At 42.3% G+C, this 14,235-nt stretch overlaps 1 protein-coding gene across 1 annotated transcript in view; it reads left to right on the top strand.

The window, feature by feature from the left end:
• The first annotated feature begins 647 nt into the window (after window positions 1–647).
• The window catches only part of LOC120023564 (ribosomal protein S6 kinase alpha-1), a 139,746-nt gene continuing 126,158 nt past the window's right edge, over window positions 648–14,235 (top strand). The window contains exons 1-2 of the mRNA XM_038967596.1: window positions 648–1,276; window positions 11,461–11,508. Of these exons, the coding sequence (XP_038823524.1) occupies window positions 1,214–1,276; window positions 11,461–11,508 (111 nt within the window). The 5' untranslated portion in view covers window positions 648–1,213. The remainder of the gene's footprint in view (window positions 1,277–11,460; window positions 11,509–14,235) is intronic.

Raw genomic sequence — 14,235 nt, 5'->3', positions numbered from 1 at the left:
AACATTGATTCAACCAGTGTGCCCAGTGGGAAAAAAAGACCTAAACAAATGCACATAGGCCTATACATTAACACAATGGCCCTCGACTATGCACAGATCAATTGATACACCACACTCAAAGAAATTGTATTGAATTCTTATGTTTAAACGTAAAGTATCAATCTGGTTTCCTTCAAACCCAAATGCAACATGTACCATGTCTTTTTGAAGGGACATTGATAGACAAATTCAATATCTTTAAAGTCATTATATGACGCTATAAATGAGTAAAATTGAGGGGCAACGTTTAGGGTTAGAATTAGGTTTAGGATTAAGGTTAGGTTTTGGGGTTAACTTTTTGGCATGATACCTCTGTGCTCTTCTTCTTGTTCTCTTTCCCTTCTTTTTTTAGCATCATACTGAACAAAATTATCTTCAAAGTCTACCAACATTTTATTTGATTAACGTATACAAGCGCAAATGGTGGGCTTTTGGCGCATTACGTAGGCCTATGCATAATTTGCAGTTCAACCAGCCTCCAGGGGATGGCGAAAATACGGTTGGGCGGGGGCTGGATGAGGGGCTGGATGAAATCCGTCTGGAGTCTGACAATAATTGGTCGAGTTGATACGCTCCATTCTGGAGGATGAACCAGCGGACAGAACGAAGTCCCGCTCCGAGGAATCTCTCAGAAATACAGAGGAAAAGAGAAGCTGTATGCCTATAATATAATAGGCTGCATCGTCGGTTAATTAGGTTACATGGACACAAGAGAAGGCTAATTATTTCGGCGGAGGAATATAATTGCATAGCGATAGCCTATTAAGCGGCTTGGAAGCGCACAGTCGCAGCCAGCACCTCTCTTCTCGTCAAATCTGAACGTAGGCTACCCGTGTAAAGGGGTTCGTTTTTGCTCAAAGCCTCAAATTGTTATTATCAATTGTGTTATCGTGCTTATTGCTGTTGGAATTGCATGTTTCTGAAGAGGTGGTCATTATACGACGTCATTTTGAAGGGATTATATTAGTTTGTAGTCAACGGCTGCGGAGTGCGACTGGATGCACGTCTTGCATCGGGGATTGAAGTGATAGGCTACATCTCAACGGACCGGACTTCAAATTGTGAATAAACAAGACCTTGTCCAGGGCAACGCAACCTCAATCTAAAACCCAATAAATCTGGGCAAAGTCAACTTGTATTTCGGCCGCAGAGGGAGAAACTAAAAACCTGCAGAATGCCTCTTGCACACCTTGCGGAACCCTGGCCCCAAATGGAGCTAGTTACACTGGACTCAGAGGTAAGGACACCATTGAACAGTTTGTTAAAATTACTATTATTTTCATTCCGCGTGCCAAAAATATCCGTCGGCTAAACTTTTCCATTCTGATTATTGTTGCTCGTGTAAATACATTTGCCAAATGAATTCCCAAAATGCAATAGGTTTTTGACAGGCAATGCAAAACCGGTTGTTCTTTAATCTGGTTGTTAAATTGGGGATGGTGTAATTGCTTGCAAAGCCTGTCGCATGCTTCGTAGTATAAACAGTTCGCGCATATATTATGACGACGGTTTGGTGTTAGGCAAGGTTTTTTGTCCTGTGAGTTTGCACACTACATTTTTTGTTGAGACAAGTCGAAGTTCTGTAGTGCCCCGTCGTCGGTGATTGGTCAACAGTACCAGTAGGAGTGGGAACTATGGATGGGACTCTTCAATTAAGTGTTTGTCATTAAACAAGAGATGACTAGTTTATATGCAAAAAAAATAAACACTTGAGAACTACTGCACCAAACATTGCTGAAGACCAAAAACGTCAAATCAAGAAATCTGTAATGTTATCTTCGATTAATTCAGACTTTTGAGGAAGTGTATACTGGCTGTGTTATTGTTATGTCTCAAGAGGGACAAACAGTAATATTGCTGCTTTTCTCTAGTTTCAAGTGAATATATTTTAAGGGCGTATGCGAGGCACGGACGTTCACTAGTGGGCGCCTTTATTGCGTTCGCTCTGGAACCGGTTTGCCTTTCTGGGTGTGAGCCAGGTGCCCCGTTTTGGCCGAGGGCGCAGTCGGCTAAAGGTGGTGAATAGATGTCTCACTCTGGACTTTAATCGTTTAAAAAAATGGGTGGCTCTCCCATAGGCACCAATGCCATAACAGCTGGGTCTCATCTGCTTAGTTTATTGACTGTATATGAACCAGAAAATGTCTCTCTTCCGTCTCTTGAGTCGCTCAAAACGAAATGTGACGTAGGTTAAGCACGTGGAGTAATAGGATTCTGTTTTCACATGCAAAAGTGGTTGCTTTTGATAAAGGCATTATCTGCCTTCCAATGAAAATTTGTTAGAACATTCAAACATATATTTTAGGTAAAATAAATGTTGTACATTTCTAAACAATGCGTAACAGGCTGACCACACAACGCGAGCGTTGCAAAAATAAATTTAGAAATCTTATGTTATTCAATTATTGCACCCACTGCTCGCGCGTGCCAACGAGCGTCTGCGTTGCCAAGGGCTAAAATAGTTATATTTCTGACGCAGATCGCACTGCAAGTCCTGCCTCTCCCATCTCCTCATTGGTTTATAGAAGCAGGTGCCCACGTGCCATCTCCTCATTGGTTATACCCACTTGGGTGACTGAAAGACGAACGAGGTCAGTGGCGGTAATGCACCTAATTTATGAAAGTTGCCAATCGCAATATAAAGTCAAGAGAAGAAAAAGCCTGGAAGGAAGAGAGATGACTAGAAACAATTCGGTTGACTGTTTTATGTGTGGATTAATTGTCAGAGTAGAGGACCTTGTGCATTTCAGGTAAAATAACAACTCAATGTTTATATCCCAGGACAAATTAGCTAGCAACAGCGAGCTAGCTAAATAGGACACATTAGCTAGCAAGTGCTAGCTAGCTAAATTGACATAAATGTTTAATGCTTTTTGACCTGTTCCCAAATTAATATAATTGGTTTAGTTTGTTTTGATATTTTAACCTGGGTGTCATGATCGCGTTTGGTGATGGGGGACATAATACATTTATGCACGATTGCGCACGATGGCGCACGTGCACAGCCGGTTTGGGTCCCGTGTAATGCTGCTTTGTTGACGTCGTGGCCGAGCGGTGCAGATTACTGTTCAACTTGAGACTGCGCTTCTCCCTCATCTCTTTTGCGCATTCACGTCACAGGCCATAGCCCGGCGCACTTAATCGAACTCTTTCAATGTAGCCATGTGAATGATACGTAGCTGAAGTGGGATGTGCTGAGTAGCTTATAATTTTGTGTAACTGATTACAATGTATCATGGATTAGTTTGTGTCCCATTTTAACTTTTAAAAGTGTTCCAACTAGCAGTTTATGGGCGGGTGAGAGTCTGGCCATCTTTCCTCGTTGCATGTCCTGGCTTTTGAGTGCATAGTATTTTCAAATTATTAAAATTTTTACCCCTTTTTCTCAATTTTGTGATATCCAATTAGTTAGTCTTGTCAGCCCATCGCTGCAACTCCCGTATGGACTCGGGAGAGGCGACGGTCGAGAGCCGCGCGTCCTTCGAAACACGACCCTGCCAAGCCACACTGCTTCTTGACACACTGCTCGCTTAAACCGGAAGCCAGTTGCACCAATGTGTCGGAGGAAACACGTCCAACTGGCGACCGTGTCAGCGTGCACTGCGCCTGACCTGCCACAAGGAGTTGCTAGAGCGCAATGGGACAAGGACATCCCGGCCGGGCAAATCCTCCCCTAACCAGGACGACGCTGTGCCAATTGTGCACTGCCTCATGGTTCTCCGTTGCGGCCGGCTGCGACACGACCCGGGATCGAACCTGGATCTGTAGTGACGCCACTGTGCCACTCGGCACCTGAATGTAATTATGTACTATACCACCACAGCATGTCTTCCCTGCACCACGGATCAGGGCAATTTAAATTCGAGTTTTGCTTCTTTACAATTAAATCTCTATTTGCGATGTAAATGGAATGGTCCAGACACTTTTTGCTATTTTACTGGTCTTTGACAAATTTACCCCAACCTGTGATTCACTTAATCCTCTTTGTGCAGTATGGGGACTCGGGCAAAAAACATGATACATTGTGGAAAAACCCCCCACCTAAAATATGTCCTTTTTAGAACTAATTTAAAAAAGCTCTCAGTATAGTGTTGCAGGTATGTTGTACACATGAAATTGTCATTCCGAACTTTATCCGCAGTGTTATATTCTATTTGGTTGCGACTTGAGCGATACCTCTCCATCCAGTCTAACAGCAGAAATAGAGATGTGGTTATGAACATAACAAAATTCTGCTTTAATTAATGCCTCCTCCCAAGGAGGCTTCACCGGCTAGAGATCATTCAGAAAAAGTCTGCTCCCTTGACAAAGCTGAAATGTCTGTTCTGTTTCTCCAACAAAACATGTTTGTATACAGTTCGTTCGAGAGGAGCAGGAATTGTCAATGTGTGTTAATGTAGAGCTAGATGACTAATGCCTTTTGAATGCATCACACTGGGAACTTTCTCATCTTAGCTTGAGGCTGTAAGTCACTACTGTCACAGCACAGCTCTCATTGGCACCTGGCTCCACTCCAACCTTGCACCGACAGACAGACGAGGCAATGGTAGATTGATTGAGATGTAAAGGGAGAGCTCTGCCCCTGACAGACGGTCATGGCTGGGTTTGGAGAGCTGGGGGTTTATTGATTGAACAGTTGTGCTCGGGTTACTTTCCGATGGGACAAGCCAAGGTCAGATTCATGAACAGCTTTATGGCAGAGTTTGTCACGGCACTGACTGTTCAGATTCTACCATTTGGTCCTTTGCTATACTATAGCTGACGACGATGTCAGTTGTTTACTGTTGACAACGGATGTGTACACTATACCACTGCAGTTCTAAATAGTAGGATGTTAAATCTGCAAGCCTATTGTTATGAATGTCTAATCAGAATAGAAACGTGATAATCACAACATACCCTGAATACATCCACTCAGAGTAGCTCCTCTCACCATCAGATAACAGCTGATGAGCTGCTTGTTTCCTGTCAATCAGTGTTTTGAAACCAGAGACTGTGCGACAGCTACTGATTCAGCCCAGGGTTGTCACATAGCGCTTACTGTATGTTACCCCCTCAATTCCTATCTCCCTCCCTTCCTGTCTCTCCATTCCCATCCCTCCGCTCGTCTCCCGTTCCATGTGCCGTCACTGGATCACCACCAGGCTTCTTTAGGTCCCAGTTTGCTCCCTTCTCATCTTTGGAGCAACGCAAAACATGTACTGTATATTTACAGTACAATTTCATCTCAATATGCTGTATCTGTGTTCACACTTTCCCAACAACTTTAATATTTTTTTTTGCTGCGGAGTCATTTAAACACCAGCGCTAGCAACAAGCTCCTCGCATCCACTGCAGTACACAGCTAACATGACATAGGGAAATGCGTAGTTCATTAATGGAAATGGACATTTCATGTACATTGGCTAGGAAACCGAAGATAGTATAACTTTGGTCAAAACTGCTTTCAATTGTGGCAGCCCGGGCTGTCCCATGCCTCTATCAGCCATTTCTGTCATTGGTGGAAAAAGTAAATTTGGACATGTGGCTAAACTAAAACACAACGTCAACCTGCATTTGAAACATGAAATAAATACATCAATATATTACATGTGCGCTAATACCAAACATCTTTATACTTTAGCAATCAAAACTATTTTACAAATTACAGGTGGTCAACTCATTACTAGCCATATGGACTTACACTGAGTATAAAATAAATAAAAAACTTTCCATGATGTAGACTGACCAGGTGAAAGCTAAGCTTTTTGATGTCGCTTGCAAAACAATGTCCAACAGATTGGTTAGTGAAATGCACGCTTGGCCCTCCGATTGGACCAGCAAATAGGCCTACTGGTCTTTAGGTATGTCAAAATTGCTTGAAATTGATAATTTACTTATGAAGCTTGCATTTAGAAATCTCTGTTAAAATAAATTATTACTGTGGCGCAGACTCACCATAGGCACGTTTCTCCACTTGCACTCTCCAAACTCCCGCCAGTGGAGAGCTCTGTTCTTTTGTTGACATGTTTGTCCCTTTCAAATGTTTATATGCAAATGTGGTAAATGCTAGTGTTCGATTATTCGATCTCTGTACCGTATTGCAACACTTAGGCATTTCTGTTTCATGTTTGATACGATACATTTTCATTTCCCATTTCTTACCCTCTGATTGGGCGCGATGTTTATTGTGCACATAAACGTTAGCAACACTCAAGAGGTAGAAGTTCTGTTTATCTAATTCAATGTCTGGTTTCCTTTGTTCGTATTTCCCGGTTATGTTGGAGTTCCGTGTGTCTTTGACATGTCTGTCATTCTGGTTGTGCGTAATCAGAGCGCACCCACCTCGGTGCACATAGAAATATGGTAGCTTTGGTATCAACATGTTGAATAAGAGAGCATTATTGTTCCATGTATGAATGGTGATGAAATATAATCATTACGTCTGATTTTAAGACATGTAACAACGGATGTGGAAATTGCCTTTTACATTGAAGAAAGTTTATTGGTTATAATTACCAATTGGGTAGCCTAATTGTATGGTCCTCAGAGGGGCCAAGTGCTTATATTATGTACCTTTTTGAGCTCCTGTTACAGATTTTGATTTTGTTTCTCAAGGGGAAGCTGTGCAGTCTTGTCCTCTACCTGTATCTGTTCAGATAGGTTCCTTTTGGGCTCTCCAAGTTTGTTTATGAATTATCAACTGATTTAAAACTGTTGCCAAATCGGTAAGGGAATTACTGCAATTGAATTGGCTGCAATGGGAAACCATAGTAGGCTGGGCGATATCATATTAATTTGAATGTATGTTTTTGCACGATATTCCAAATGCCATATCGTTTGTCCGCTGATTCTCATGTCTTTTTGGTCTCGTCTTCTTCGCTCCTTCTGTGCTGTGTGCAACTTCACGTTTTATACCGGAGATCTGTATCTCCCAGAGATGCACATGTCTCCACCCCAACAATGGGAGTCGTTGTCCCGAAGGCGGGAATGCAGGAGACAAGCTTAGGTTCAAAATGAGACCATAGAAACGCATTGGTCTTATTTTGGGCAGATTTTAGCCCTTCGCCTCTTCCTCTGGTTTACAAACACCAAGCCACTCTCCCTGCCACTCACAACAACAATCGATCATAAGGAAACCGAAACACATTGAGACATTTTACCGTAATATCAAATGTTATTGGTCACATACACATGGTTAGCAGATGTTAATGCGAGTGTAGCGAAATGCTTGTGCTTCTAGTTCCGACAGTACAAGTAATCTAACAATTCCACAACAGTTATCTAATACACACAAATCTAAGGAGATGGAATATGTACGCTACCGTCCAAAAGTTTGGGGTCACTTAGAAATGTCCTTGTTTCTGAAAGAAAAGCAAAAAAAATTTTGTTGTCCATTTTAAAATAACATCAAATTGATCAGAAATACATTGTTAATGTTGTAAATGACTACTGTAGTTGGAAACGGCAGATTTTGAATTGTGCTGATTAAATCAAAGCAATAAAATTGGCCTCCTTTAGGCTAGTTGAGTATGTGGAGCATCAGCATATGTGGGTTCGATTACAGGTGTGAATCGCCCATACATTTGAAAAAATGTATATGATTTTTTAGGCCATATCGCCCAGCCCTTGTCACAACCCACAGTTGGGTCCCCTGCTGGTGTCCTTCCTTTCACTGGCATACTGTTATGTTCAGCTCATCATTTTTATTTGTCTTTCTGTTGTCTGATGGTCATAGCAAGGCTGAACCATTTTTGGACAACCTCTCGCTCTCTCTGCCGCTCTCTCTCTCCAGTTAATGTTGCCTCTCCAGGCTCGTTATGACGCCTACCATGACACCTACCCTCTTTCCATTTACTGTAACAAGCATCCTCACCCACTGAACACTGACTTGTACGTTCAAATCTGAACCAATCATAGACATCTGTTTCACAAGTTTGGACAGCACCGTTTTGAACAGTAAAGAAAAGTAACGCACAGTAGAGAACACTAGAGTCCATATAATGTACTGTACTCAGACCCCTAGACCTTTTACAAATTTTGTTAGGTTACAGCCTTATTCTAAAATTGCTTAAATTGTTTTTTCCCCCTCATTACTCTACACACAATACCACAATGATAAAGCAAAAATATTTTTTTTGATTGAATATCCGAAACATATAATATACTTGCAGTGAAGCCGCTCAAAAACTACATCGTACCAGTCATCCAACAGACTCCCATTCAGAGCGACACACAGAAGCATCCAGGTTCAATGCCCGGCTCAAGGGCACGTTGACAGATCTCCCACCAGGCCAAAAAACTCAGTACTTCGTAATTACTGCCAAAGGTGCTTAAACAGTCAGTCTCGAGTCTTTGGTATGACGCTACAAGCTTGGCACACCTGTATTTGGGGATTTTGTCCCATTTTTTTTCTCAGCAGATCCTCTCATGCTCTCAGGTTGGATGGGGAGCGTTGCTGCACAGCTGTTTTTAGGTGTCTCCAGAGACAATAGATCGGGTTCAAGTCCGGACTCTGGCTGGGCCACTCAAGGACATTCATAGACCTGGCTGTGTGCTTAGGGTCATTGTCCTGTTGGAAAGTGAACCTTCGTCCCAGTCTGAGGTCCTGAGCGCTCTGGAGCAGGTTTTCATCAAGGATCTCTCTGTACTATGCCCTGTTAATCTTTGCCTCGATCCTGACTAGTCTCCCAGTCCCTGCTGCTGAAAAACACCCCCACAGCATAATGCTGCCACCACCATGCTTCACGGTAGGGATGGTGCCAGGTTTCCTCCAGGCTTGGCATTCAGGCCAAAGAGTTAAATCTTGGTTTCTTCAGACCAGAGAATTTTGTTTCTCATTTGTCTGAGGGTCTTTAGGTGCCTTTTGGCAAACTCCAAGTGGGCTCTCATGTGCCTTTTTTACTGAGGAGTGTCTTCCGGCTGGACATTCTGCCATAAAGGCCTGATGGGTGGAGTGCTGCAGAGATGGGAGAACCTTCCAGAAGGACAACCATCTCCACAGAGCTCTGTCAGTGACTATCGGGTTCTTGGTCATCTCCTTGACCAACGCCTTTCTCACAGACACCCATACAGTGTGACTCACAGACAGGCAGGCTCACAGACAGGCAGGCTCACAGACCGACAGGCAGGCGTGCGCTCTGATGGGAGCGGGCGGGCACAGGCAGGTGGGCGTGCAGGCGGGCGCATGCGCAGGTAGAAAGGCACGCAGGCGAGGGGGGGGGGCGCACACATGCAGACACAGGCAGGCGCACCCGTAAAGACTAGAGGTCGACCGATTTAATCGGAATAGCCGATTTCAAGTTTTCATAACAATCGGAAATCAGTATTTTTGGACACCAATTTGGCCGATTTTATTAATTTATCAAAATAAAATAAAGTTTACACCTTTATTTAACTAGGCAAGTCAGTTAAGAACACGTTCTTATTTTCAATGACAACCCACCGTTCCTAGGCTAACTGCCTTGTTTAGGGGCAGAACGACAGATTTTTACCTTGTCAGCTCAGGGATTCAATCTTGCAACCTTACGGTTAACTAGTCCAACGCTCTAACCACCTGCCTTACATTGCACTCCACGAGGAGCCTGCCTGTTACGCAAATGCAGTAAGAAGCCAAGTTAAGTTGCTAGCTAGCATTAAACTTATCTTATAAACAATCAATCAATCATAATCCCTAGTTAACTACACATGGGTGATGATATTACTAGTTTATCTAGCGTGTCCTGCGTTGCATATAATCGATGCGGTGCGCATTTGCGAAAAAGGACTGTCGTTGCTCCAACGTGTAACTAACTATAAACATCAATGCCTTTCTTAAAATCAATACACAAGTATATATTTTTAAACCTGCATATTTAGCTAAAAGAAATCCAGGTTAGCCGACAATATTAACCAGGTGAAATTGTGTCACATCCTAGAATCTCATTGTCTAGATAAAATACATTTGGAGTTGAACTGCACTCAGTGTTTTTTAAAAGTCTGATAAAATATTGATCTGCCTTCTGCACTCATAAAACCTCAGGCTGGTTTTGAGAAGCTCATTATTGTGTTTCCTAGACTTGATAGCCTAACAGGTTTTCATGTTACTGTAATCCTACTTCTATCTTGAGCTCCTGATTTGTAGCAGCAGCCACAGCAATAATGTCTCACTCTTGGTCCTTTTGGCTGCCATTACACATGCAGCCCAATTCTGGTCTTTTGCCCAATTATTGGCAAAAGAGCTAATTCGATTTGTCAAAGACCAATTCATGGAATATATCAGAATCGGGCTGCCTGTGTAAACGCAGCCTTTGAGACTGACTCAACAAAACATTTCCATGGCATTTTCATCTATTGTGTAGCCCAACACACCAATCGATCTGTGAGGAGATGACTATCGTGGACAAGTAAAGATCTTTTTCTTCCCTGAGACCAAGGGCAGTGCCTCGGAAAAGCCGTTTTCCATTTCCCCCCTCTTTCTTCCCAACCTCTTTATCACCACTCAAAGCCAATCGATGTCCTGGCTGGCTCTGCTGCCTGCCTGCCGTTTTGTGAGTGTTAAAAGAAAATAACTGTGTTTTGTCGTCAAGGGAAAAGAGTAGGAGAGGAAGTCTGACTTCAGCATCGCCTCGCTATCCATTGTGACATGACCGGGAGGAAGGAGGTGGTGGTGGGGGGGGGGGATCTGTTAGTGCTAGTCCAAACCCCTCTCTGTGTGTTTGACTGTTCTGTTTTATCAACGCAATATACTGTATAGCAAAGTCAATTCTGACTGCTATGGTAAGAGCGAGGTTGTTTAGCTTCAGAAGAAACAGAATCCTCTTTATTTTGTTTTTAGATTGAACTTCTCCAGAGATACTCTTTTAATCACCTGTGGCAGTTGGATCTTGCACAACTCCGTACTGTTGCACCATATATTCTGCTAAGGGCAAAACATTTAGTCAATTACACGTCAACCCCAGCTACCTGAAGTTTTCAAACACGGCTACTATTGTTTATTGGTTATTAGCCTTAATGACAGTGTGATTTCACTAGAAAGTGGCTAGGCTTAAGTAATGGTCTTCAAATGCCCTGATTCTCTTCTCGTCATGACATTTGAAGATTGTCTGCTCTTGTGAAACTACACAGCAATTATCTCATCTGGTGTTTTATCCTCTGGTCCATCCTGTGCATTGTGGGAAATAATGTGCAGACTGATAATACTATGGCTGGTAACACATGGATGTTTCCTTTTTTAAAGGGCTCTTAGCAATGGTTCCGCTAGATGCATTGTTGGACGATAACAGTGGTTGGCCTTTTCAACAGGCGAAACCCACTGGGAAAGTGTGTTTGCAATAGATTATTGGGTTTGTCCACTTAGGAACAAAGTAGCAGTAATGACTATGGATGCTCCAGGTTGCTATTTGTCTCAAACACAGCAACTATCTTGGCACTGAAACTGTGTTTTGTCTTGTTTCTTTTCAGAATGGACAAAGCGTCACGGAGGATGGGGTCACACCTGCTGGGCACAAGGTAAGAGGGGATCTTCTGATCACATCTTGTACTCGCACACACTCTCGCACATGCCCACCAAATAAACTATGCAGTGCTGAAAAGATGAAGTGCGAACTAACGCCTCTCACAAATAATAACCAATCTGCCGATTCAACGAAACCAGTAAAGAAGAGACAACTCTTGAAGACCACTTTGTTTTAGTATTTTGGTCGTTTTATTTGTCTACTTTCCCCACTGGGAAAATGTTTTGCGTGAACATGTGTACGTTGTATGTGGCATTGGAAATCCTAAAAGAGGATCAATTGACAATGTGCTGAAGACTAAGTCAGAATGAGGCTGGGTGGGTTGACAATATTTTGTTGAGGTCTATATAATAGGGGCTCTCAGGGAAATGGAACGTTGCACATTCCATATTCTTTACATGTCAGCCCACTGCTTGATGAATAAACCCTTTTCTACTTTCCTGCACATTTTATTTTCTCACTGAAATGTGATTACTCACTCTGAAGCACACCATTCTTCTCCAGTCCTGTACTAGAGGAAAATGTAGCGCTCTGGTTTCTTTGAGTCGTTCCCCCATTTCTTTTTTCATGCAGAGAACCGAGCATTTCTCTTTCATCTCAGAAGAATATGATGGCACTCGTGATTGAGCTGAACTTCTCAATGTGTTTTTGTGACGTTCAACGGAACTCCTGTGGATTGACGGACGGCAATCTATTGTCCAAATTCTACTGTTTATCGGCGGGAAAACGTGCAGATAATCTGAGCAGTCCTATTACGTACGAAACATGCTGCATGAAATAGTGGATTTAATTGATTGCAAGGAATCTTAATATTGACATTATGAAATTAATTTAGCGTTCTTCTAACAGCATGGATTTCATGGCTGACTATGACAGCCTGCCAAGATGTCATGCACCAGTGGTTTTCAGTCATTGCCAGTTGTATTGTGAAAGTCAGTGCCGTGTGTGCAGTATGCTAATAAGGATGCAGACTCCTCACAAGTCAACTGGCAGCTTCATTAAATAGTACCCGCAAAACACCAGTCTCAACGTCAACAGTGAAGAGGCGACTCCAGGATGCTGGGCTTCCAGGCAGAGTTGCAAAGAAAAAGCCATATCTGACTGGCCAATAAAAATAAAAGATTAAGATGGGCAAAAGAACACAGACACTGGACAGAGGAACTCTGCCTGGAAGGCCAGCATCCCGGAGTTGCCTCTTCACTGTTGACGTTGAGACTGGTGTTTTGCGGGTACTATTTGATGACGCTGCCAGTTGAGGACTTGTCAGACGTCTCTAATGTCAAACTAGACACTCTAATGTACTTGTCCTCTTGCTCAGTTGTGCACCAGGGCCTCCCACTCTTTCTATTCTGGTTAGAGACAGTTTGCGCTGTTCTGTGAAGGGAGTAGTACACAGCGTTGTACGAGATCTTCAGTTTCTTGGCAATATCTCGCATGGAATAGTCTTCATTTCTCAGAACAAGAGTAGACTGATGAATTTCAGAAGAAAGTGCTTTATTTCTGGCCATTTTGAGCCTGTAATCGAACCCACAAATGCTGATGCTCCAGATACTCAACTTGTCTAAAGAAGGCCAGTTTTATTGCTTCTTTAAATCAGGACAACAGTTTTCAGCTGTGCTAACATAATTGCAAAAGGGTTTTCTAATGATCAATTAGCCTTTTAAAATGATAAACTTGGATTAGCTAACACAACGTGCCATTGGAACACAGGAGTGATGGTTGCTGATAATGGGCCTCTGTACACCTATGTAGATATTCCATTAAAAATCTGCCATTTCCAGCTACAATAGGCATTTACAACATTAACAATATCGACAATGTGTTTCTGATCAATTTGATGTTATTTTAATGGACAAAAGTAGCTTTTTTTTCAAAAACAAGGACATTTCTAAGTGACCCCAAACTTTTGAACGGTAGTGTACATTGGTAGATTGGGCAGTCAATAGAATTGAGCGATTTTAATGGAGTATCAATTGACATACAGGTAGAATAGTATTGATGGATATGGCTATTTCCATGCACAAGGACCCATGAGCACCAATGTGAAGTTCATAGGTAGGTATATGTCAAATTTGGTGTCAAATGAAAGCTTATTTTATGTTTCGAGAAATCAAGGCATATATAGAATAAGCAAAGGCTTTCGTTTCTGATCGAACAGATGGAAATGGGTCTTAAAAGGTGTTAGAAATACATAAACACAGTAATGTTGAAGTAAAGACCCCTGCCAACTAACATCAACACTTTTATATTTGGAGAAATGATTTGCCTTGTGTAAGTTCAAGAAACATTTCCCTGTGTCGTGAAATTCCGTTATTGGAAACCCAATGACCCCTTTTTCCACATTTTGTTGCGTCACAGCCTTATTCTAAAATGCATTAAATAAATGTTCCTCATCAATCTGCACACAATACCCCGTAATGACAAAGCAACAACAGGTTTTTAGATATATTTGAAAATGTATTAAAAATTAAAAACCTTATTTACATATGTGTTCAGAGCTCCGATGCATCCTGTTTCCATTGATCAACCTTGATGCTTCTGCAACGTGATTGAAAGCCACCTGTGGTAAATTCAATCGATTTGACATGTTTGGAAAGGCACACACCTGTCTATATAAGGTCCCACAGTTGACAGTGCATGTCGGCGCAAAAACCAAGCCATAATGTCGAAGGAATTCTCCGTAAGAGCTCCGAGACAGGATTGTGTCGATGCACAGATCTGG

Source organism: Salvelinus namaycush, chromosome 28, assembly GCF_016432855.1.
Source record: "Salvelinus namaycush isolate Seneca chromosome 28, SaNama_1.0, whole genome shotgun sequence".
NCBI classification, from domain to species: Eukaryota; Metazoa; Chordata; class Actinopteri; order Salmoniformes; family Salmonidae; genus Salvelinus; species Salvelinus namaycush.
This window is presented reverse-complemented; position numbering and strand designations above follow the sequence as displayed.